This window comes from Aethalodelphis obliquidens, unplaced genomic scaffold (assembly GCF_003676395.1).
Source record: "Aethalodelphis obliquidens isolate GAN/ISIS:26980383/991018 unplaced genomic scaffold, ASM367639v1 scaffold55, whole genome shotgun sequence".
Lineage (NCBI taxonomy): Eukaryota > Metazoa > Chordata > Mammalia > Artiodactyla > Delphinidae > Aethalodelphis > Aethalodelphis obliquidens.
In genome coordinates this window covers 8,129,888-8,156,254 of record NW_020837999.1, presented here as the reverse complement: position 1 = coordinate 8,156,254, position 26,367 = coordinate 8,129,888, and the positions used below count along the sequence as shown (strand labels likewise).

General features: G+C 34.8%; 1 protein-coding gene across 8 annotated transcripts in view; it reads left to right on the top strand.

The window, feature by feature from the left end:
* The window catches only part of SUCO (SUN domain containing ossification factor), a 76,342-nt gene that overhangs the window by 41,671 nt on the left and 8,304 nt on the right, over positions 1 to 26,367 (top strand). For 4 of the 8 annotated variants that reach the window (XM_027086301.1, XM_027086304.1, XM_027086306.1 and 1 more), the window contains 12 exons: positions 445 to 550; positions 3,090 to 3,110; positions 3,313 to 3,368; positions 4,118 to 4,209; positions 5,247 to 5,312; positions 10,773 to 10,841; positions 11,799 to 11,889; positions 15,076 to 16,233; positions 18,845 to 18,932; positions 21,651 to 21,755; positions 23,321 to 23,475; positions 24,065 to 24,156. In XM_027086301.1, the coding sequence (XP_026942102.1) occupies positions 445 to 550; positions 3,090 to 3,110; positions 3,313 to 3,368; positions 4,118 to 4,209; positions 5,247 to 5,312; positions 10,773 to 10,841; positions 11,799 to 11,889; positions 15,076 to 16,233; positions 18,845 to 18,932; positions 21,651 to 21,755; positions 23,321 to 23,475; positions 24,065 to 24,156 (2,099 nt within the window). Of the gene's footprint in view, positions 1 to 444; positions 551 to 3,089; positions 3,111 to 3,312; positions 3,369 to 4,117; positions 4,210 to 5,246; positions 5,313 to 10,772; positions 10,842 to 11,798; positions 11,890 to 15,075; positions 16,234 to 18,844; positions 18,933 to 21,650; positions 21,756 to 23,320; positions 23,476 to 24,064; positions 24,266 to 26,367 lie in introns of all 8 variants that reach the window. The other 4 variants (XM_027086307.1, XM_027086302.1, XR_003428558.1 and 1 more) reach the window with 3 other exon arrangements.

Genomic DNA, 26,367 nt, shown 5'->3' with positions numbered 1-26,367 from the left:
TTTTTCTTTTTCCCTTTCCACCAGTACTTATACTTCATGTCATCACACACTTATCGGTACATGAAGAATAGTACCTCTTTCTTCCAAAACAATCTCTTGGCTACTTTCTGTTTTAAAACCTCCAGTTTACTTGGAAGCCCTCCCAAACCCCAAGAAGCAGTCCTGGTCCTACTTTTGTCTTCCTCTGTCTTCTATTTGATAATGGTGTAATTTTTCAAGACCATCTTTCCTCATAAGGAAGAACCTGTCAGAGTTTAGCTGGAAGAGAAAAATGTATTTATTCAACTCGATGCTTAACTCATATTTAAACTATGTTAAGTGAGTGTGTTTACCTGGAGAGGGGAAAAATAATGCAATAGGATCTCTTTTGAAAATATGATGGAACCTCTCAATATGTGATTTATGATTTTCTAAAAAGGAATATTTATATGTTATATTTTCTAGATACCCCACAAATAAATGGATTAAGCTGGGTACTTTCCATGGTAGAGATGAGAGGAATGTCCAGAGTTTCCCTTTAGATGAACAGATGTATGCAAAATATGTGAAGGTATGTTCATATTTGCAGAACTATGTTGTATAATGAAACATACCTGTTATTCATACTTTGTACCTCACCTGTTTAGAAATAAGAAAAATTAAGAGGAAATTTACTGCAATATTCCTTTTAATAAAACAATTCTTACTTGATATATTATTTTATGGGACAAATACTAATAAAGTCCCTTTTGTATAACTGGAAACCTAGGCTAGTTTTTTGATATCTGTGGCTCTGATGAAATTCCAAATTATAACTCGTAATATTTTTGGAGTCTTGATATAAAATGTCATTTTTATAGTATTATATTTCTTTATATTTTAAAACCCAAATCAGTTAGTCACTGCAGTCTTTAAAGCAGTTCTGATTGTTAGAGTCTAATATCATTTCCATTTTCATATCTAGTTATTTATCATTATAGCTTTTTGCCTTTTGTATACTCAAGTGAAATATTATGTCTAAATAACAATTTCAAATAAAGGTTTAACCATTTAAATTCCTGCTGCAACCTAAATGTCCATCAACAGAGGAATGGATAAAGAAGTTGTAGTACATATATACAAAGAAATACTACTCAGCCATAAAAAAGACTGAAATAATGCCATTCGTAGCAACATGGATGGACCTCCAGATTGTCACACTGAGTGAAATAAGTCAGACAGAGAAAGATAAATATCATATGATATCACTTATATGTGGAATCTAGAAAAGAAAATGGTACAGATGAACTTATTTACAAAACAGAAATGCTACAAATGAACTTATTTACAAAACAGAAACAAAACAAACTTTTGGTTACTGGGGAGAAAGTGGAGGGTGCGGGGAGGGAAAACTTGGGAGACTGGAATTGACACGTATACATTACTATGTATAAAATAGATAACTAATAAGGACCTACTGTATAGCATAGGGAACTCTTATATAATACTCTGTAATGACCGATATGGGAAAAGAATCTAAAAAAGAATGGATGTATGTATAACTGATAACACTTTGCTGTACAGCAGAAACTAACGCAACATTGTAAGTCAACTATACTCTTAATAAAAATAAAAAATAAATAAATAAATAAATTCCTGCTGCTTCCTGCCCCAATGTAGAGGTGGAATTATCTACCAAAGTAGAATTAATTACTCTTGAATTGAATTTAGACAAAATATGGGAATTTCTTACTCCTCTTATTTCTTCCTTTTTTTCTTTAAAATAATACAGCCATACCTTAAAGTACAACTGTGTTAATAATAAGACCTTTTGGAATGACAGCAGCTCTAATTTTCTTTCTAATCTTTTCTTCTTTAAGTGTGAAAACTTATAGCTACCTACTTGTCTTTTGGGATTTTACTGTCTATGTCTTTTTTAAGCATGTATTAAATTGGCTTCTGTAAATGGGTAAACTTGTAGTATTCCTAGTCTCCGTATAAAAATGATTTTATAAAAATGCTGTTTTTAAAGTACAGTTGATATTCTCAGTTAATGATTCAGCTGTGTTCAGAAAAGTCAAAGGTACATTTTCAGTTTCTTTTAAAGTGAATACTGAAACAGTTGTTTAATGACTTTTATATAGCACAGTTTCTACACTGTGATGAGGAAAAAAAAATGTTAAAAATAATTTGGCAGGTGATAACAAGTGTACCTAATTTTACAATTAAGACAACTGACATGTTATGAAATAGTTCCAAGAATCATTCTTTATATCATCTACTTTGTTAATAATGGAAAAACATTTTATTGGTGATACAAAAAATGCCATATAAAACTCCCTACTTTGTCCTTTTTATGATGGGAGACTATAGAGCATTTTGATGGTTGGTTTTCTTAAAAGCCCTTTTTGGTAGAATTAAGTCTGAAAGCAAAAAATATTTACTTCTGATTCTTATTTTATACTGATAAATGTTATGTAAGTTTACCTGGGTTTTCTTCATCCCAAAAAAACTAAATCCAGATTTACAAAATACTTTTTAATAATTTGTATTTTAAAAATGTATTGATAAATATCTTCTACTTCTATAAGTTATACTTGAAATAGCATAGCATATCAAAAATTCATGCTTTCCCTAAAACAATTTGTATACAGTACTGTGCAAGAATAAGTATTTCATATTATGCTAGTTAATTTTTTTATCAATATGAATGTTCATAGATATGTGTAGCTGCATATGTATCAATATATAAATTCATATGTGGGTATATACATGATAACATATCTATAATATTTAAAGTAATATAAGACAGGTTATTTCTAGATACTCTTTATAATTACTTTTAGAATGCTTTCATATCTAATGGATAAATAAAACAGCAGCAATGAATTTTAGGTTAAAGTTAATTTATTTCATTATAGTTAGACTATACTTTCTAGTTGTGTTGGTAAAAATTTAAATCATTGCTTTGGTTTCTGCAAAGAAATAAGAGTACTACAATGTTATCCATCACAGTACATTGCTTTCTATTCCTTAATTATATAATAATTTACAAATATTAAATGTTGCTTATGGTATGTTATCCAGACTTTGGAACTGATTTCTTTTTCTTTTCCTTCCTCTTGCTTCAGATGTTCATCAAGTACATAAAGGTTAGCAACCTTCTCTTTTGCAATATTGAATAACAGGGCATGGCATATTATTTATGGCAAAAAGCAAAACTTTACAAGTATTGATTTTTGGGGAAATGAGGACTTTATTTTTAGAAATGTTATAATGAAAAAATGAATATATTGTTAGATAATCTCACATGCACTGTACTGGCTTCCCATTTCATGTGCTTTTATTCTTTAGGTGGAGTTGGTATCACATTTTGGATCAGAGCACTTTTGTCCATTAAGCCTTATAAGGTAATACAGAATTAAAATATTTACTGAGTGGTTTAAAAAGAAAAAAAGGGATACATAAAAATCCCACTATATTTAAAGTGAAGAAATAATGTTCTGCTATGTGAAGATAGCACCATAGAAATACAAGCTACTGAAAAAAAAAAACAAAAAAGAAATATAAGCTACTATACCTTTCTTACTCTTGAATACCATTTAGAAAAATATAAAAATTTCCTTTAAGAAAAAAGAACCTTCATTTTATGTGTTCAATTTAGCTTGCTTGATGTGATGAAAATATATGGAAACATTTTAGACTGATAGAAAACTTAGTCATTGTAATTTTTTTATTTTTTATTATTTTTTTTTTGCGGTACTCGGGCTTCTCACTGTTGTGGCCTCTCCCGTTGCGGAGCACAGGCTCCAGACGCACAGGCTCAGCAGCCATGGCTCACGGGTCCAGCTGCTCCGCGGCATGTGGGATCCTCCCGGACCAGGGCACGAACCCGTGTCCCCTGCATCGGCAGGGCAGGCAGACTCTCAACCACTGCGCCACCAGGGAAGCCCCAGTCATTGTATCTTTAAATGCCTTAAATAGATTAACATTTTAATGGGAACAGTGGATTGAGAAACAGTGGTCATTATTTTTGAGTCCAGAAGTTAATGGCCCTCAAAACATAACCAAAGTTATTATATTTTGTCATTTATTATGAAGAGATGAGTCTTAACAACTGTTTAGTTTTGAAAGACTTTAATGAAATTGTTGTTAATAGGGTATTTGGCACTAGCATGGTGGAAGAATATGAAGAGATTGCTGATTCCCAGTACCAGTCAGAACGTCAAGAACTATTTGATGAGGACTATGGTAAGTGACTTTAAAACAGTGACTATGTATTATTTTTTTCTTTTTAAAATCTAATGGTAATGGGTAAATGTAGGTCACTTAAAAAAATCGATGTGATGGTTGTCTTTAGCTTTTTCCTTGTCCCCCCCCCCCCCCCCCCGTACGCGGGCCTCTCACTGTTGTGGCCTCTCCCGTTGCGGAGCACAGGCTCCGGACACGCAGGCTCAGCGGCCATGGCTCACGGGCCCAGCCGCTCCGCGGCATGTGGGATCTTCCCGGACCGGGGCACGAACCCGTGTCCCCTGCATCGGCAGGCGGACTCTCAACCACTGCGCCACCAGGGAAGCCCTTTTTCCTTGTTTTTAACCCTAGTAACTATAATTTTTTCTTAAACCTATTTTCTAAAATAATTTTCTGCTTTGTAAATTGAGCTGTTTTCCAAGCTTATCAATCAGTTATTTGTGACTGGAACTCCCTTCCATAACATCAGTGCTATAAATTATGGTTATATCCCAATGCCAGCCCCCAAAACCTGTTACTCATAAGGCAACTGAAATAGTAGAATTGAAAATTAATTTCTTTGATTTGCCTTTAGCCTCAGAGCAAGCATGTTGAGGCCTGAGTTTTTGAGAAACTCCCATGAACCTGCAGAGGTCGGAGAAGGTTTTATGATACCCTCCATTTCTACTTTATCCAGTTCTTGTTTTAAGATGTCTTAAACTGTAGTCTGAAAAACCTAATTTTTCCCTTCCCTAGTTTTCCCATAAGTGAAGTGAAGACATTTACTAGGGGTTGGTAAACTACATTGAAAGGTTGAATAAAAGTCTTACAAATGTGATTACAATTTTGGTAAGCAGTAGAAATATTTTCCTTGGTTTATATCTGTTTGATAAATGGCTTGTGAATTTCATTTTCTTTTTGTGAATGTGTTTTAGATGTATAATAAAAATTATAAAATTGTTTTAAATGTCATTTGACTTTGACGGGATATAATTTGAGCTTTTAAACATATTGGAGATAGTTCTTAGCATAAGTACCTTCATTTTCTCTTTGAACAGATTACCCACTGGATTATAATACTGGGGAGGATAAATCCTCAAAAAATCTTCTTGGATCTGCTACAAGTGAGTATTTTGGGTTTTGTCAGTCACTAAAATTAAAGTATTTCTCAACTTTTTTTTCCTGGCATATGTGAACATTTTGTTGTGGTATAGTTTAGGGGGCTCCTGCTCTCCCAGTGTTAAACTTTGAGTTGAAATCAAAGAAAATACTTTTGAAAAGTATTTCCGTGGAAATAAAATAGAAAGAATATATGAAAACAAGAGAGGGAAAAATGCAAGCACAAGTTGGTTCTTCTAAAATTAAGCAGTTATATTTTTAGGCAAATTCCTTACAGTGAAGAATGGGCTGTGAATTTACTTGGGGAAAGAATTATTAAAGAAGTCCTAGACCATATGAGTAACAGCATCTGGGTAATCATACTGAATGGGAAAGGAATTAGTTTTAGAGGTGGTACTCATCGATGAAATCCTACCAAATGAGGATTTGTTAATGTATGGGTATGGTTAGTTTCCTACTTAATTATAAAACATAAAGTCTGTTTCTTATTCATAATAATGATGATTCCCAACCAGTAACAATAATAGCAATAACAATATACTCTTTGTAAACTAAAAAAAACAATGACTAACATACTAGTTGTTTAATTTCTTGTCATGCCAACCTATTATCCGAACTTAGTGGTAGGCTAACTAAGTAGACTCCTTGAAAGACCATTACCGACTGACACTTTAGTTTTACTGTTAGAATGCAGGTAGGTATATTTTATGTTTGTTATCTTTGGTTGTTCCTGAAGAATATGGAACTTGAAGGAATTTTCTTTTTATTTGGAGATTAATAATTGAATTTAATGAAAGTAAGTCTTAGTAAAATAGAAAACTATTTGTGCATTTCTCTTTTAGTGAGTTGAATTGCTTGAATCCCAGTCTCACTGTGTACATTGTCCTTATAGCTTTTTAAGATACTCAACCAGTAGTACATATACTTTAGGTAGATATTTGGGTGGCTACAGTATATGGAGTTGAGTCACTTCTATTTCTTTTCATCTTTTTTTCCCTTTCTTCCCTTCGTGTCCTCTTCCTCTCCATAGAAGACTATAGATTTCAGTGGACTTTTTAGGGAATAGGAAGAAGAGTGTTAAAAATACCTGCATAAAGGGAATGCTTTTATGTACTATTTAGCCTTGTTACAGATTAGCTCAATATATTTTGTTTTACTCTATTGCTAGTCAACTGACATTTTAGATATTATAGACTACTTTTAAGTAGGTTCCTTAGCTATATCTAGCTGATGATAGCATTAAAACAGGTGCCTCATTCACTGCTATGGTGTGTAGTTTTTTAGGAGTGAAAAAATGATGCTATTTTATTTATCTGGATATTAATATTATTGTTCATGTCCTTAAATTTGTAATAAAAAACTCTATGTTATATAATAGTCATCATATCATAGCTCAGTAATGCTGACTTAGCTGTGAGGAGGAATTTTTATTTTATGGGGTCAGAAAATAGCCCCAGACTAAAAGCTCTCTAGTATCCAATGGTTACTGGGAAGGAAGAGGCACCTTCCAGAAGTAATGACTTAGAAGTTTTAGATAAGGGAAAACTGTTGATATTCTTGCTTTCTTTTTCTATCTTCCTATGGGATTAACTCCAAGACACCATTAACACGTTTTCAGTGGAGGACATTTCCCTATTTGTAATCACTTCTCTAATATATTATTTTAATTAATGAGACATAGAATTTTTTTAGATCCTACTCTTTGGATCTTTTTCCTCGAAGGTGTGTTTCTTGGTAACACATCATTTTTCTTTTTTGTGGCTTTCTAGGACAGTCCATTTACCTTCCAGTGTTCTAGATGTTGAAAGATTTTGTGTAGTGAGACAAGATGGGTGGGAGGATGTCAGCTGAGCCTAAACATGAAAAATGGGGTCTATTTCTTGAAGTTTCAGAACAAGAGAGGCAGTAGTAACTGAGTGATAAGACTGCTGTCATAAAGTTTATAGGCATGACCTAACACTGCTGCCTTCTATACCTGTATCCTTCTAGTTTTCTCTGAACAGTCTAGGACTGGTTTTGAGCCTGACCTAGTTACTGCCTCCAATGTAGTATAACTTTAAGGCGTAAATAACAATGTGGAATCAGGCCAAAGAGCTAGTCTCTGGCACTGGAATGCCTGAATTTGACTATAATCATCACCACTTTCTAAATTAGCTTGAAATTGGCCAATTTTGCACCTCATTTATTTTCAGTATTTATGTAATGTCTCCAAAACAGAATCCTGTGGCTTTAATCTAAAGAGAAACTCTTTTTTTCTTTTTGTTGTTGAGCAATTAGTAGTCATAGGAAATATACCTCACCAGAGTATGTTGCTTCTGATTGGACTTGGTTGTTAAAGAGCATGCATGCTGCATATTTAGACATTGTTGATATTACATAATTTACTGAACTGCCAGAAAGGGAGAAACTACTATTTTAGAGCAGCATTCTTGGCTTTTACATATGCCAGTTCTGGCAACTCTTCTGCCTGAATCTTTTTTTTTTTTTTTTGCGGTACATGGGCCTTACTTTTGTGGCCTCTCCCGTTGCGGAGCACAGGCTCTGAACGCGCAGGCTCAGCAACCATGGCTCACGGTCCCAGCCGCTCCGCGGCATGTGGGATCTTCCTGGACCGGGGCACGAACCCGTGTCCCCTGCATCGGCAGGCGGACTCTCAACCACTGCGCCACCAGGCAAGCCCCTGCCTGAATCTTTTGTTTACATTCTTGAACCAGAACATTTAAATATTTTATATCACCAGAAATTCTTTGTATCACTTTGCTCTACTTGTGCTTGGTCATGTGGCTCTTCCTGACCACTCTCTACCTTGACATTCTTGCAAGTCTGCCTTTACTCCTATATGTGTTCTGCATTTTATTAGAATCATCAGATTTGCTAAAGTCCAGGTTTCTGTTTATGTTTCTGTATATGTTTAAGACAAAGTATAGTTTTTGTTTTAAGTCAGAGTATTTTTTATATTTTAAGGTCCTAGAAAGAAAAGAGAATGAAGGTAGGCATGCTCAGTACACGTGGGAGGAAGTAGTTTTTTCATTGGTTTGTCTTGTGTTGTAGCGTAGGCAGTTTGTTTCCTCTCTCAAAAAGAGCCATTGGTGTGCTGGAGACTGAGTATAACATATTGATATTTGGTCCCTAGGAGAATTTCATCCCTAAAGGAATGGGATGGGATAAATAGTTGCCCAACTCAAAGAGAAAGGAGTTGGCTAATCCATGAGAAATTAAGGATGGATATCTCGTTTGGCACTATATTCCAAATTATACTTTTACTCTTTAGCCTTTCTGAAGGCTTTTTAGTGGCCAGATTATCGTCCTGACAAGCAGTCACGTGTTCGGATGCAAAGTGACAATGGTTAAGAAAATTCACAAAGCTCCTTTCTCTCAAAAGACAAAAGAAAAAGGTTGTATTTGTCATTGTTCTGTGAACATAGCAAGATTCTTTCTTACAGGTTAGATGGGCTGAGAAAGAAGAAATTTGCCAGATTTTGCTTTTGTTATCAAGTGGCCCCCTGAAATGATGATAATAGTATTTTAAAATGATGGGTAGCATAAATCTTCCTTATTATAGGTACTAGTATTAAAATTTAGGTTAAAAAGTAATACTCTAAAGCTTCTTTCTCTACACAGATTAATAGATAACAGATTTTTTTTAATTGTTAATAATACCAGAAAATTTTAATGCAGAAAGTTTGAAACCTGTGGTAAGATTGCCCTTTGAAGCACAAGGGACTTAGAATATAGACTTGGTTACAAAATTTGGGTTCTGTGAAGCCATCGGTTTTTGTTTTGTTTTTTTTGTTTTTTGCGGTACGCGGGCCTCTCACTGTTGTGGCTTCTCCCGTTGCGGAGCACAGGCTCCAGACACGCAGGCTCAGCAGCCATGGCTCACGGGCCCAGCCGCTCCGCGGCATGTGGGATCTTCCTGGACCGGGGCATGAACCCGTGTCCCCTGCATCGGCAGGAGGACTCTCAACCACTGCGCCACCAGGGAAGCCCAAGCCATCAGTTTTGACTGAACTTCAGCTGTCAGGCTAAGAGAGGATCACATAGTACTATTGCAGTATTGGGTGACATTAAAATTGTATTTATGAGGAAATAACAGAGTTTCCTTTGCTACTTTATCTTGGTTTGTAAGAAAATAGAGTTTCCATTCCTGTTTTTATCTCATGCTGAGGCATCTCTTTAGCGTAAGATCCAAGACTGCTTCTCTGTTTAACAGTTTGCCAGGTCAAAGGGCAAGGTTGACCTGTAATCCTAGATATTTAAAAAGCAAATATAAAGCTTTTGTGTGTCAAACTGATGATTGGAAACAAAGTACCACTGCTTATTGTCTTTCAGAATATAGAATCATAGTTAATGTAAAGATTAAAATTAATAACTGTCTACCAGATATCACTTTTAAAAGTCTAAAATATACTATTTTTACCTGCCATAAAGCATATCTTTACAGTATCAGTGCCAGGTGACAGTGCTTGGCTTGTTCCCAGCCTTCCTGATGTGCTAGCTTTTACTTCTTTAGATCCTTTTGTACTTCTCACATCTATGGTTTTCATGAAAGTGTGATGAAAACTGTATGGATCTCTTTTAGGAAAGGAAACTAAAATGGAAAAAACTGATGAGGCTTAATATGTAGCCCCTGCCAGATCTTAGTATTTTAATAGGATAAATACCTGGTGAATTAACTTCTAATAGAATTTCAGAGATTAGATTGGAGTTGGAAGTTAATTTCCCTTGAAATTACATTATATTACTAGAAGGAAGTCTTCTGTTCCCAGCCAACTAAGTTTTATGTCTTTGACTTTCAATTCATCTGCCCTTGCCCATACTCATCCAGTTCACTAAAGAATTTATGTCATTTATTGGCCATAAAACATTGTTAAAAGTCATCAAATACATGATCCTATGCAGTATCATTTTGGATTTAAGCGTATTACCTAGATATTTTAGTTGAAAATAAAGTCTTTCTGCTGCCCTTTGGATAATAATCTTCCCATTTCATTTATTTTTACCTATGATAGTCACATGTTTAGGAAAAACTTTTATTTCTTCAGGCTTTCTTGTTTTTGATTTAAACTGTAAAACCCCTTTCTAAAGAAAAAAAGACTTTTCTATAAAATACAAATTTTGGTTGTCACATTTCTTTCCTATCTCAGTACAGGCTATATGTTGAATTATACTTGAATTTTATAATATGCTGAAGGTAGTGTTTGCTAAAAGGTTTGGGGAAGTTTTACAAAAAAGTATAATTAAATTTTAAAATCCTTCTGAACATAAAAATTCAGATTTATGCGTAATACTTTTTGCCTGAAATTTGTGTCCTATATTGGACTTACATAGTAAGGCAAGCAAAAAGGTAATTAGTCCAAAAAATGAAAAAAGACCATTACAAATGGTTTTTGACTATCTGATATTGAGTTTTATGAAAATATTTAGGTGTATTGGTATTTTTCTCTGATTGAATTTTGTTTTAGATGCCATTCTAAATATGGTGAATATTGCCGCTAATATTCTGGGAGCAAAAACTGAAGACCTGACAGAAGGTACCTAATCATTTTATGGGTCTTTTAAATATATGATACTCCAGGGATTTTCCTAGTTAGTAAAATTAATTAATAAGCCAAGCAATTTGATTTTTCATTTAGAAATATAGAAACCATTCAAAGGAACTTACCAGTCTTCTATTATTCATTGCTTATTTGAATTTCACAAGTTCTCTTTAATAAATAGGATCCTGTCTATATAAAATCATGAATTTGTTTTTTGATTCTTCCCTGCTGTAGAAGTAATGATTTTATCCCTTATCTCTTTCCTGAGGTTTTGGTGCTCTAGAGGTACTTCAAGTATGCTTTTATTTATCAAACAGCTATTCAATTAAGAAAGCAATTATTTCCTTAAAGAATGTCAGATAAGAATATTATTAGCAACGGGAAACAATCTTGCCTTTTTTGTTTTCAAAAATACTTCGTCCCAGTTATGAAATAAGTAAGTCATGGGGTTGTAATGTACAACATGGGAAGTACAATATGGTGACAGATGGTAACTAGACTTATTGTGGTGATCATTTTGCAGTGTATACAAATGTCAAATCACTGTGTTGTACACATGAAATGAATATAATATTGTATGTCAAATATACTTCAATAAAAAAAATTTAGTTCCAAGTGCAAACTTAAAATGACCCATTTCTTCTCATTCTTTTAGTAACTCAGGTGTCTTATTAATCATGTAAGATTACACAAATTTCGTAGTCATCTTACTTGCTTTAATTATCTGAGAAGCTGAGAAAGAATATGCACTACTTGTAGGTGTGACGTTCTACGATTATTTCTTTCCAAAAGAACTTTATGAAAAAAACCCACAAAGTCTGCAGTAGTAAACGTATTTGACTTTTTTTCTTCTCCCTCGAGAAACTAAAGTCCTTTATTTGTTATAGTGAAATATTTTCATGGTATAGCTTTTTAAAATTAAACTCAATATGGGCATCTTTCTTAAAATAGGAAATAAAAGTATATCTGAGAATGCCACTGCCACAACTGCACCTAAAATGCCTGAATCAGCTCCTGTTTCAACTCCTGTTCCATCACATGAGTAAGTTATATTGTGATATTAGAGTTCTATTAAAATGGAAAGCTAAGTATACTTGTACATAAAAAGGTACTTGTAACTTGTGGGAAATGATTATCTATAGAAAGCTCTGGATCATGGGACAGATATTCCACAGCCACTTAAAACATCTTTGAGTTGCTTTTTGGGTACTGGGAATTCACTTCACTCCAGACCAAATGTTTGTTGTTTTGATTTTATGTGTTACTTTTATTATTTACAATACTTAATCTTTTCCTTGTTGCACATAATTAACCTAACTCTGCAGGTATAAGTTTGAGGACAAATATTAAGGACCTGTTTTTATTAAGTTCAAATTTAAAAGCATTGATTAAGTATCTATGCTATGCCTAGAAAGCTAAAAAGGGTACCTGAAATACTTAGAGCAGTGATTTTTTTTTTTTTTTTTTTTTTTTTTTGCGGTACGCGGGCCTCTCACTGTTGTGGCCTCTCCCGTTGCGGAGCACAGGCTCCGGACGCGCAGGCTCAGCGGCCATGGCTCACGGGCCCGGCCGCTCCGCGGCATGTGGGATCCTCCCGGACCAGGGCACGAACCCGTGTCCCCTGCATCGGCAGGCGGACTCTCAACCACTGCGCCACCAGGGAAGCCCAGAGCAGTGATTTTTAAATGTTTGCCACACAGCATACTCTTACAGTGTTCAGTTTCTGAAATCGAATGATATAGGTCTTTTCCCAGGGTGCAGTGGGCACTTTGGGCAGGGATGTATATATATAGGTAACATATGAAATAACCTCATTTGGTCCTTTATACCAGAGGTGATTAAGGTTTGTCGGTACCTCAACTTCTGATCTATAATAGATAGGCTCATTAATGATTTGGGTTATTGGGACAATAATTGGGATAATTTGGATATAGTTATTACAAATGTAACTTCCATATATTTCATTGGATATACTCCCTGTAAACTTTGACAGCCCTTTCTCTCAGAGGAACTCTACTTAATGGGATAAGATATTTGAACAAGAAGCAGTTAGTTCAGGGTTATAACTAATGAAACCTCCAGTGGGTGTGCTTCAAGCTGTAATTCCTAAGTACTATCTTAATTAAAAAATGAGATTTTTGTGCTTTGAAGTGCACAGTGTCAAATTTGTATTTTCCTGTATTAATCCTGAAAGTGACTAAAGATATTTATTGGGTGATCAGAGTGAAATATATAGCATTATGTGCTATTGATTCCTAGAAGGTCCTAAGAAATCTCTTTGGGATAGAGATTCTTGGTGTTTCTAGTTATGTGGAGCTGACCGGTTTTTGTAACTGAATTCTTTAGTTAATAACATATATCAATAGTATGTCTTATTTTTCAAAACTAAATGAAATTAATTTCATTTTACACACATATACACACATAGGCACATATATACATATACACATTCACCCCTCATACATATGTATGAATATTTGTTGAAAGGTATCACATCAGGCTAATGTAGCAGTTTTTACTTTTCTATATTAGAGTTTTTTAATAGATATTCTTGCATAATTGTTTGTTTCTTTACTTAATGTTTCTTCATGTATGTTTGTCTTAAATTCTTTTTGATGGTTATATTGCAGTCCTCTGAAGAAAATAAAAGAATCCATGATAGGGTATCACTTTTAAAGTTATGAAAAGATGACTTACTTTCTTTTCCCAGGTTTGAGTTTTTTAAAGTGTAACTCTGATTAGGGTGTATATATATATATATGTTATATAACTTAATTTTTACCAAATTAATTCAGTTTAGTTTCTTTCCCTCCCTCTCTTCAGACATTCCTCCTTTTTACTGTTATAATTTATTTGGTAGATAATAAGCAGTATACCACCTGAGTATGTAAGAAATGTTGTATAGTGACTATATATTGATATCTGTATCTATATCATCTATTTAGGGAAGCATAGCCTAATTATGTTTTAGTTTAGTCCATTTACTATTTTATTATCAACAAGATGAAAGTCCTGCTTTTAGATATTGTCTTTTTTATTCCTACTTTTGCTATTTTGATATTAGGCTTTGTTTGAAGACATTTCCTGGCATTCTTAGTAGTGTTTCACAGTAGGAAAATTTGCATATGAAGGTTTTTTTTTTGGTTTTGAAATTACTTTGTTTTCTCAAATTATACCTTTGGTGCTGCAAGGGCTGCACCCGGAAATTCATTATCTTGGAAGGGACCACAGATACTATAATTTATAACACTGTTCCCACCTGCTCCATTTCTCACTCTCCCTACCCTACACACATACTCTAGAGCCCAAAGATAGGACTGGGTTAGTGGCACTACTAGTTTATTATTAGTCAGGATTTACATTAAAATGGTTAAGTATTTAGCTTTCAACAATTGAAAGTTAGCCAAGGTGATACTGAGATTATCTGGGGGGAGTGGGGATATGTTTCTTCTCCCTTTGCAGATAATTGTTTGTGTGTGTGTGTGTGTGTGTGATGCCATGTTGAAATTCCTCAAATCATCCATAGAGAAATAATCTCTGAGAAATCTGCAGTTGACCCTTGAATAACATGGGTTTGAACTGCACGGATCCACTTATATATGGCATTTTTTCATTAGTAAATACTAATGAAATACAGTACAGATGATTTTGGTTGGTTGAATCTGTGGATGAGGAACCGTGGATATAGAGGAACTGTGGATATAGAGGGCTGACTACGTTATACTGCATGGAGGCCGACAATTCTAACTCCCCATGCACGGTTCAAGGGTCAACAGTAATTGCCTTTTGAAAGTAGGATATTCCAGCACAAAGTGCATTCATAATAAGAGTCCTGCCTTCTAGTTCTAGCTCTGGGACTAGCTCTGGGTAGCTCAATTTCTGATATAAGGGGTGTGATGAGGCTTGTAATATTGGTGAATATTTATGGGAGGAAAGTTACATGAAACTTTCAGTAAATGGAAATATTCACATACAAACAACTCTTAAACAGAGTTTAAAGAAAAATTTGATTTGGTAAATATGGTGATTTGAATTATCTGGCTGTTCACTTGATAAATTATCTTTCTGTTACCATTTCTGAATAATGCTGTTTTTATAATGAAAGTGATTTGAAGGGAAATAATTCATCCAAAGTAAATTGAGTGTTTTCTGTATTTCCGGCGTTCCTTTTACCTTATGTATGATACATTTATTTTCCTTAAACATAATTATGGATATGTATTTCTAGGTTTGTAACTACTGAAGGACTTGTACATGACACAGAGCCATCATCACCAGATACTACAAAAGAGGGTCCCATTGTACAACTAGTTCAAGAAGAGGAAGAGGAGGCAAGTCCTTCTACAGTGACCCTTCTGGGTAGTGGTGAACAAGAGGATGAAACGTCACCTTGGTTTGAGTCAGAGACACAAATATTTTGCAGTGAACTGACCACAATTTGTTGTATTTCTAGTTTTTCGGAATACATATATAAATGGTGTTCAGTTAGAGTTGCTCATTATCGGCAACGCAGCAGAACTGCTGTCAGTAAAGAAAAAGAGTATCTTGTGTCAGCTCAATCACCATTAGTACTTCCTGAAGAATCAGTAGATGTTTCAGTATTGCAACCTCCAGCTGGAGAACCAGACAGTAAGAGTAAGGAAAAGAAAGCTGAAACTATTGTTCTAGGTGACTTAGGTAGTGTGCACCAGGGAGGTTTGATTAATCACACTTTAGATGCAATTGAACTTGAACCAAGCCATCCTCAAACTCTTTCTCAGTCTCTTCTCTTAGATGTTACTCCAGAAGTCAATTCATTATCTAAAATAGAAGTATCTGAGCCTATTAAATATGAGGCAGGGCGTATACCATCACAAGTGATTCCTCAAGAGAGTTCTGTTGAGGTTGATAATGAAACAGAAAAAAGGTCTGACAGTTTTAGTTCTATAGAGAAACCAACTGTGATCTATGAAACAAAAAAACTTGATGAAGTAATGGATAATATTGTAAAAGAAGACTCCATGCAAATTATCACAAAGCTATCCGAAACAATAGTGTCACCTGTAAACACAGCTATTGTGCCAGACAGTGAAGACGGGGAAGCCAAAATGAACATAGCTGACACACCAAAGCAAATTTTGACTCCTGTTGTGGATTCTTCTTCATTACCTGAAGCAAAAGAGGAAGAACAGTCTCCAGAAGATGCCCTTTTAAGAGGGTTACAGAGGACAGCTACAGATTTTTATGCTGAATTACAAAATTCTTCAGATCTAGGATATGCTAATGGAAATCTTATACATGGATCAAACCAAAAGGAATCAGTGTTTATGAGACTTAATAACCGTATTAAAGCCTTAGAAGTTAACATGTCTCTCAGTGGTCGCTATCTGGAGGAACTTAGCCAAAGGTAAGCTTTATTATGAATTAGCACAATACACTTTGCACAGTGAGTTAAGTAGCAAAGTATAATCTGTGACTAGAGAAGGAGAGGATTTAATTATCTCATGGTATAACAGTAATAAGCACCATTTTAGCTGGAGAGAGAAAGAAAGTTATTTGGATGTTGATCAGTGATCTTAAGAATTGATTTCCTTTTCTGGAAGTATTACTAAGTGACTATTTTTAGGCTGATAACAAGTTTGAATTATCTATAATCAGTTTCTCCTTTCTTCTGTTGCTTAACTTTAGCCACTTTTGCTGTTTGATTCCCAGAGCACTCATGGGAAAAATTAGTCTATAGACTTTAAAGCTCTATGTGGAACATGACCAGATATTTTTTAAGAGTTTAAATAAGTGAAGATTAGAAAAATGCCAGAGGCCATGCCAGTTTGCTTATGCAGTGATGAAGATCTCAGGCACAGTTCTCCACTTTTTAAGCCTATTTACTTTTTTTTTTTTATTCCTTAAGTATCCAGCGTCCTTAGGGCTTTTCCAACATTTTGTAACCACCTAGGCACTCAATGCCCAGAATTTCTGAAATGCTACCTTTTCATAATCTTCTTAAATTAAAATGCTGCTGATGAAATGTCACTACGGTCATCATTATATCTTAAAAGGGGTTTCTTCTTAATTCATACATATAATTTATTGGCAAATTTTCTGTGGGTGTGTGTGCATGCCTACATCATACCTGTTCTTGCCTCTCCCCACCCCCAACCTATTTGCCCCACTAAAGGAACCACAGAAATCACTAATAAATCTTTCTTTAATTGAGATGTAATTGACATATAATATTGTATTAGTTTCAGGCATATAACATAATGATTTGATATTTGTATATATTGCTAAATGATTACCACAATAAATCTGGTTAATATTATCACCACATACAACTTTTCTTTTTTCCTTGTGGTAAGAAATTTTAAGATCTACTCTGTTAGCAACTTTCAAATATACGATCCAATATTATCAACTATAGTCAACATGCTGTACATTATATTCCTATTACTTATTCATTTAAAGTTTTACCTTTTGACCCGCTTCATCAGTTTTGCCCACCCCCACCTTGGCAATCACCAATCTGTTCTCTGTATCTATGAGTTCAAGATTTTTTTTCCTTTTATTTAGATTCCACATGTAAGTGAGATCATATGATATTCGTCCTTCTCTGTCTAACTTATTTCACTTAGCATAATGCCCTCAAGGTCCAACCATGTTGTTGCAAATGGCAAGACTTCCTTCTTTTTTATGGCTGAATAATATTCCTTGGTATACACATACCACATTTTCTTTATCTATTCTTCTATTGATGGATACTTAGTTTGCTTCCAGGTCATGACTATTGTATATAATGCTGCATTGAACATGGGGGTACAGATATCTTTTCAAGTTAGTGTTTTTTTCCTTCAGATAAATACTCAAAAGTGGAATTGCTAAATCATATGGCAGTTCTATTTTTGATTTTTTGAGAAACCTCCATACTGTTTTTCATAGTGGCTGCACCAATTTACGTTCCCACCAACAGTGTACAAGGGTTCCCTTTTCTCTGTATCCTCACCAACATGTTTTCTCTTTTTGATAATAGCAATTTTAACAGATGTGAGGTGATAACTCATTGTGATTTTGATTTGCATGTCCCTGATGATTAATGATGTTGAGCATCTTTTCATCTATTACCTGTTAACCATCTATCTGTTTTCTTTGGGAAAATGTCTGTTGAGATTCTCTGCCAATTTTCTTTATTTAATGTTTTATTTATTTTTGGCTGCATTGGGTCTTTGTTGCTTCACGCGGGCTTGCTCTAGTTTTGGTGAAGAGGGCTACTCTTGTTGCGGTGCGGGGCTTCTCGTTGCAGTGGCTTCTCTTGTTGCGGAGCACGGGCTCTAGGTGTGCGGGCTCAGTAGTTACAAGCACGCGGGCCCTAGAGCGTGCGGGCTTCAGTAGTTGTGGTGCGTGGGGTCTAGAGTGCGGGCCTCTAGGTAGCCTTTTCATTAAGTTGATGGTTTCTTTTGCTTTGTAAGAAGTTTTTCAGTTTGATGTAGTCCCACTTGTTTTTTTTGCATTTATTGCCTTTGCTTTTGGTGTTAAATCCAAAAAACATTTCCAAGACTCATGTCAAGGAGCTTACCGCCTGTGTTTTCTTTTAGGAGTTCTGTTGTTTCAGGTTTTATGTTCAAGTCTTTAATACATTTTGAGTTAATTTTTGTGTATGGTATAAGATAGGGGTCCAGTTTCATTTTGTTGCATGTGGCTGTTCAGTTTTCCCAGCACCATTTATTGAAGTGACTGTCCTTTCCCCACTGTATATTCATGGGTCCTTTGTCATAAATTATTGACTAAATATGCGACTAGTAAATCTTTTATAGCAGTGAGGAACATAGAATTGATGTTGAGGTAGCAAATACCTCAGGGACCTCTTTATTTTACCTTTGTAAGTTTTCCTGTATCGCACAGGGTTCAGTAAGAGTCATTTTCAGAAATACGGATTTATCTTATATATTGAAATCAGAAGTGTGTTTCCAGTGATAAATTAATAAATAAGAAATTAAAACCAATTTAAATCAATTCTTACTCCATAGGTACCGAAAACAAATGGAAGAAATGCAAAAGGCTTTCAATATGACAATAGTAAAACTTCAGAATACTTCAAGAATAGCAGAGGAGCAGGTTGGTCATCTTCATATCTTATTTAATTTTTATATAAATTTCCATTGAATTTTGTAGGATCTCTCTGGTAAGAAGGATAAGTAATGTTGGTTCACTTTTTCCTTGATAGCTGATGATTAAGCTGTAATGTGATGTTTTCTAGCTGTTAGCATCAGTATCTGCTCAAGAGAAAATTTTCTTGAGCATTATTTGTATTACATTTCAAGATTTGTATGTATGTGTATGTGTGTAGAAGTGCAGTGGACTTTTTGGCAACTTTGTTAAACTCTAAAATCATTTGTGGTTTTCTGTGTAGACAGTTTTATTGGTTGCAAATAAACAGCTCTATTTCTTTTTAATCCTTATACCTTTTTTTTTTTCTTCGTTTTTCCTCTTATCTCTTGCCTAGAGCTGTACAGTGATGCAATAGGACTGATAGTGGCCATTCCCCTGTCTTGTTGATTTTAAGGGATTGAGTTCAGTATTGCAGCATTAAATGTGATGTTCATTAATAAGTTTTTATACCATCATGAAGAAATTTTATATTTAACTTTTCTAAAAGGTTATTTGGGACTAAGGGAAGGTGAGGTGAGGTGAGGAGGCCTCAGGTTGCAGAGTTTAGTTGCATCTTACTCCCAGTTTGTGACATGTTATAATTGTGGTTCTACACACAGTTTTTCCCCACCCCTCTTTTTTTTTCTTTCTGAAATTGAGGTTTGAAAGTTGTTTACATATTCTTAGTATGAGTCCTTTATCAGAGACAGGCTTTGCAAGTATTTTCTCCCAGTCCATTACTTGTTTTGTCATTCTCTTAAACATATCTTTTGAAGAGCTGAATTTAATTTGTTGAAGCCCAATTTACCTGTTTTCTCTTTGCCTAACCCAAAGTCACAAAGATTGTTTTCCTCTGTTTTCTTTTAGAATTTGCATAGTTTTAGTTTTACATTTGGTTTATGATCCATTTTAATTTTTACGTGTCACAGAGTATGGATCAAAGTTCCTTTTTTGTGAGGGAGGGGATTGAGAAACATGAATATTCCTTTCTTCCAGCATCATTTGTGGAAAGGACTATCTTTTCTCCACTGGATTTCCTTTGCGCTTTTGATGAAAATCAATTCACCATATACATGTGGATTTGTTTCTGGAATTCTCTTCTGTTTTGTTCATCTGTATCTGTCTTTTTGCTTATACTGCACTGTTGTGATTACTGTAGCTTTATAGGAACTCTTGAAATCAGGTAGAGTGAATCCTTCAACTTTGCACTTGTCCAAAATTGTTTTGGCTAATCTGGATTTGACTAATACAGATTTTAGAATCAGCTTGTCAGTTGCTACCAAAAACAAACAAACAAACAAAAACCTGTTTGGATCTTGATGGGGTTTGTGTTGAACTTAGAGATCAATTTGGAGAATTCACATGTTAATAGTATTAAGCCCTCTGACCCATGAACACAGTATTTATTTAGTTCTTCATTAACATTTTCCCTCTGTATTTTCTCTTTATATTTAACATCTATGCTTTATTAAAGACTTGTTTAAGTACTTTTAAATAATCTTGTGTATCATTAACACTATTGGAAGTAAATCTTGATTAGAAGTGTTAACCAATTTAATAACTGTAATAACTTATCTTTTAAAACTGTCTAGAATTTCTCAGTGTTTGTCAAAAGTGAGTCAAAAGAAACAGTTTAATGAATCACATTCAGCATTTTAAAAATATGAAGTAGGATAGAAAGTACCACAGTGGATCACAGTGAGGGAAGTAAGTGAAACTTCTTGTTACAGTTTTATACATCCGCCTACTCAACCCCATATACACAGTGGAGACTTAAAGATTACTTAAATCTAAGTTTGAAAAACTTAGGTTTAGAATAATAAATGGTTATGTAGCTATTTCATAGAGGGTCCTAAATTAGAGTGTTAGATTTCCTTGACTTCTTTCTGCCCTCTTTTCCTTCTTCCTAAATTCACTAGTTAGTTGAAATTTTCAGTACAGTCTACCTAACGTAGGTTCATGACCATGAGTATGTTGCATAAGTCTCTAAAATATGCATGCGATATTTTAAATAAAGACATGTCTGTTGATTATAAAAGTTTCTAAAATTCAGAGCTGGAAAGATGGGTGTTTTTGATGAATTTCTTTTCACTGGTTGACTAGAGGATCTGTTGTAGTTTTTTGACTATGTGACATCCTAAGTTCCATCCTAATATGCTGTGAAATAGAACTTTTAAAACCTTCTTGGTATGAGCCTGCTTGATATCCAGAAACATTCTTCAAAAATTTTTCAACATGTCTTTGTATTGACTGCTTTGGTTTAAAAAAAAAAAAAAGCATGCTTGACAAAGTGACTATTCTGCGTATAGCTGGTTATATACTGGTTTATACATATGGAGCCCATATTAACTTGAAAAGCAGTTTATTAGCGTCTGTTAGACAATATTCTACATGGTAGCAGTGAATGGTGAAAGGGTTTTTGGTTTTTGGCTTTTGTTTTTTTTGGCTCAGGGCAGGGGAGGAAGGTTGAATAGTCTTAGATTCTTGAAGTGTTTTATGTTTTTTTTTTTTAATTTCTGGTCCAAGTTTACAGTATTCATTCATTAAGAGCTTCCTATTAATATGTTCCCCCCCCGCCCTGAGGAATTTAACAGTTTTTCCAGATTTTTTACTTGAATTTATAATGCAGTTAAAGTACACATGAAACACAAAGGAAAATAATATTTATTTCCTCCTTTATTATAGGATCAGCGGCAAACTGAAGCCATCCAGTTGCTACAGGCACAACTGACGAACATGACACAGCTTGTTTCAAATTTGTCAACAACAGTAGCAGAATTAAAACATGAGGTAATTGTTATTGATGGTATTGTAGGAAATGGTGTCATAAAGGCAGGCTTCGTATCTAAGAACTTTAATCGAAGAAGATTGTCATTTATAAAGAACTTTTTCAGAACACCAGAATATGGCATTTTAAAGTTTTGGAAATATATTAATTATCATAAACTTTTGGAAAACACGGCTTTCATAGTTTAGGTCTAAATTACAGTTATAAAGCAATTCTGTTAAGCCTTTTGTAAACCATTGGTAGTTGCAATATGTACTTCATTTTCAGTTCAAATAGGCTTATTAATTGCTTAATGAAACAAATTTTTCATTGATTTAAGCAGTATTTATTGAGCTACCAGTGTGTGTGAAGCATGAGCTGTCCAGTTCTAGGTTGAGGCATACAGCAGTGAAGAGTCACTAGCCTCACAGGGCCCTCTCACCTGGGGGAGAGAGGGAATACATACAGTAAATATATATGACGGACAGTGGGGTAGAGAGTGAAACTTGTGTGTGTGGACTGGTGGTGCTTTAAGTGTTGCTGCTTTAGCTACGGTGATGTTGGAAGGCTTGCCTGAGGAGGTGGCATTAGAACTGAGTGCTCAAGAGGAGTTAGCGTCCACACAGAGCCTGGGGTCAGAACAAACTTGTTAGTAGCAGAAGTAGGGCAAAGGCCTGTGACTAGAAACAGTGTAATGTGTTTGGGGTCAGAAAGAAAGCTGGTGTGGCTGGAGCAGAGTGAATGAGAGAAGTAAGGGTAAGAAATGAGTTTAGGAAATTGGCAGAGACCTGGTCATGTAGGCCTTTGTAGGCAATAGAGAGTTTGAATTTTATTCTAATCACTGCAAGTCATTGAAAGTATTCAGTAAAGAAGTAACATGGATCATCTCATTGAAAACACTTTGAGAAACTCCCTGTTTGTTGCTCTATAGAGAATTGCCTCTTAGAGACCAGCAAGAGTGGATGTGGGGAGGAAACCAATTAAAGAGGCAATTGCAGTAGCCTGGGTGAGGTGATGTTGGCTTGGACTAGGATTTTAGAAGTGGAGAACATTGTGAAGTTGCTGAATTCAGGATATATTTTAGAGGTAGAAAGACAGGCCTTGCTGAAAGATTGGATGTGGGACATGAGGAATTAAGGGTGATCCCCAGGCTTAAATCACTGGGCAATTAGTGGTTTAGTTTTGTAAGGTGGGAAAGATAGGTAAGAGCATGATTTTTTTTTTTTTTTCTTACCAAGGAGAAGATAGTACAAATGAAAAAATGGAACATATGTGGCAAATAATGATTGAAGAACATGTTAATGATTGGTGAAAGTCATATTATATTAATTGTATTATACTATTTTAAAAACTTTTCCATAGGTTTGAAAATTTTTAAAGAATGGAGGGGGGAGAAGAAAAAGTAAAACATTGCCTTTGTAGTACATTTTCAAAGAGCATGCCCTGCATTTACAGTTTTGAAGCACTCTGAAAAAAAATGTTTAAAATGATTTGTCCTTTGAACTTTAGATCCCATTGGATCCCATTGTATTTTTTTCTAATATGGTTTTCAAATTATTATTATTATTAAGCCCTCTTCTCATCTCAGGTTTCAGATCGACAAAGCTATCTTGTCATATCTTTGGTTCTCTGTGTTATCTTGGGACTGATGCTTTGTATGCAGCGTTGTCGAAACACTTCTCAATTTGATGGAGATTATATTTCAAAACTTCCTAAAAGTAACCAGTATCCAAGCCCTAAAAGGTAAGGCAGCATTATATTTCAGTTTTCCTCTTATTTTTATTTTTTGGCCACTCTGCGCAGCATGTGGGATCTTACTTCCCCGACCAGGGATCGAACCCGTGCCCCTTGTATTGGAAGCACGGTGTCTTAACCACAGGACCGCCAGGGAAGTCCAGTTTCTCTTATACCTTTGAGAAATTTGAGCAAATAAAGGATACTGAGATAATTTCTTTCCCCGTATGATTATCTTGAAACCAAAATGTTAACAACATCATTGGAACTAGTGAGATAGTCCTATGCATGCCTGGAAGGTTCTATAGACTCTAATAGAGAAAACACTGATAGTAAGTGTATAAAAACCCTTGAAATAGTTGTGAAAGATGCTTCAATGTGGAATTTAAAGGGGGAGGAGGAGAATAGGTATTCTAATACAACACCTTTTAGAGAATGATCCTTAAATTTTTTTACGTGTTATCAATAACTGGAGTGTTACTTTAGAGGTTAGTCCTATGTGGTATGTACAGTCTCTAGCGTCTGTCTAGCCCCAACTACAGAGTAAATTACATGTATTTTACTCATTGTGCCCAATGTTGTTTTTTCTTAATGTTAGGTGTTTCTCTTCCTATGATGATATGAGTTTGAAAAGGAGAACTTCATTCCCACTTATCAGATCCAAGTCTCTACAATTAACTGGGAAAGAAGGTAGATTTTTGTGGATATGTACTATGTGTATAGAAATGTGAATCTAGCTTCCTTCTAGCAGAAGCATAATGTCAATGTGTGTTCGAGACCATCTGCAACAGAACAGTGGGTATAAGTAGCCTTTGTTTGTGCGGTGTCAAAGCCACTTTACCATTTCCACACTTTAAATCTTTGTTCCTAAAAGCCCAGAGGGTGGGGTGGGGGGCTTAGTGAAATTAGCCATTGGTAGCCTTATTTGCACATGCTCCTGTTTAGAAGTATTTCTTTTTAGAAAGGGGTGTTTGAGAAAGTTCAGCAGATGTGGAAAACCTGAATGTGCTCCCATAGTATCCTGTGCTTATCTGTCTTCTCTTCCTGTACAGGTAGGACCCCTTTTGTCTCTAGTTTAGGTCTGTGAGGCACTTTCCGAAAAAAATCAGGTCTTTCTCTTTTTCATAGCCCAGGGTCTATAATAGTATTCCATTGTCTAACACTTAATGAATACTTAAATTTAAATGAATGGGTGTGTACTGAGTGGTTGTTTTCCTGTATTAGTACTTTTTATAATTAGTACTGTAATTAGTGCTTATTGAGAGACTTATCTTTATAGCAATATTAAAATAACCAAATTAATGATATATTTCAACTAGTGCTTTCTTAATCATTGGATTCTCTTTCTTTAGGATTTAGTAACTGAGCAGCATGTTTCAATTGATTCAATCATTTAAGCAATCATTCCTGAGATTCTCTGGTTTACTGTTATCACAAAACTTTACAGACTTAATCCATTACATGTGTGTTTACTTACGACTAGTAAATTTCATCCTAGTTCCTGCCTTTTTCTTTCTCTTTTTTTCTTCTTTTGGCTGATGTGTCTTTTTATAACTGAGTTTTTTAAATGAAGTGTAACTTGTACAGGAAAGTGTACTTATCGTATGTGAAGCTTGGTGGATTTTCACAAACTGAACATACCTGTGTGACCAACACCCTGATTAAGAAGCAGAACATTATCTAGCACCCCAGAAACTTCCTTGTGCTCTACACTGCCCATCCCCTCTCAGTATAGCCACTACATATTTTGATATTGTGAGATTCACCATGTCATTGAGTATAGTTGTAGTTTGTTTACTCTTATTCCTGTATAGTATCCCATTATACAAACATACATTATTCATTTACATTGGATTATTTCAGTTTGAGGCTATTACATATCTTTTGGCGAACACATGAACACACATCTGTTGGATATATACCTAGAAATGGGATTGCTGGATCATAAGATTGTGTATATGCCACCTTAGTAAATACTGCCACACAGTTTTGCAGAGTGTTGTATGAATTTGCCCTCCCATCAGCTCTTTTTGAGAGTTCCATTTGTTCCATATCCCTACTAACATTTAGTATTGTTGGTCTTTTAGCCGTTGTGGTGGGTGTATGTGCATTACTTATTTGAGCAGTGTTCATGTGATTAGGAAATATGTTGAGATGTTTTTCCTTCTCAGCATTTCTAGTCTCATTTTAAATTAGTTGAAATCCTATTTTACTATTTCTTTTCTCTATGTCACTCTTCAAAGCCAGATAGAATAGCCTTTTGTACCTGAGAATAGAATTACTTCTGTTTTAAACAACTGTGTCATCTTGGTTCATCTTTACAGTTAAAAAAGTTGAGTACAGTAGGCAGGAAGCTGGCTTTAATTCTGATTCCACTGTTTGTTAATTCATTTATTTCTTCTCCTGTTTGAATTAAATCTCTTCTTAAGGCATTTATTATAGTCTACTTTGATTTTAGCCATCCTGTACTTGCCTTATTTTTAATTCTAAGCTCAGTGAGAAGGGTCCATGTCTTATTTTGTTTTCTTACTGTAGTAAAAGACATGTAAAATTTACCATCTTGAAATTTAATTTGCTCTTAAAAATTTACTTTTTAAGTGTATAGTTCAGTAATGTTAAGTATATTCACAATGATGTGAAACAGATCTCCAGAACTTTTCCATTTTGTAAATCTGAAACTCTATATCCATTAAACCAATCCCTTTTTTCCTCTCCTCCCAGCCCCTGGTAACCTTCGTTGTTTTTTCTGTTTCTGTGAATTTGAATATTTTGATAAATAATATGATTCCTCTTATATGAGTTGTCTTTCTCTGACTGGCTTATTTCATTTAGCATAGTGTCCTCAAGTTTCATCCATGTTGTAGCATGTGACAGGATTTTATTCTTTTTTAAGACTGAATA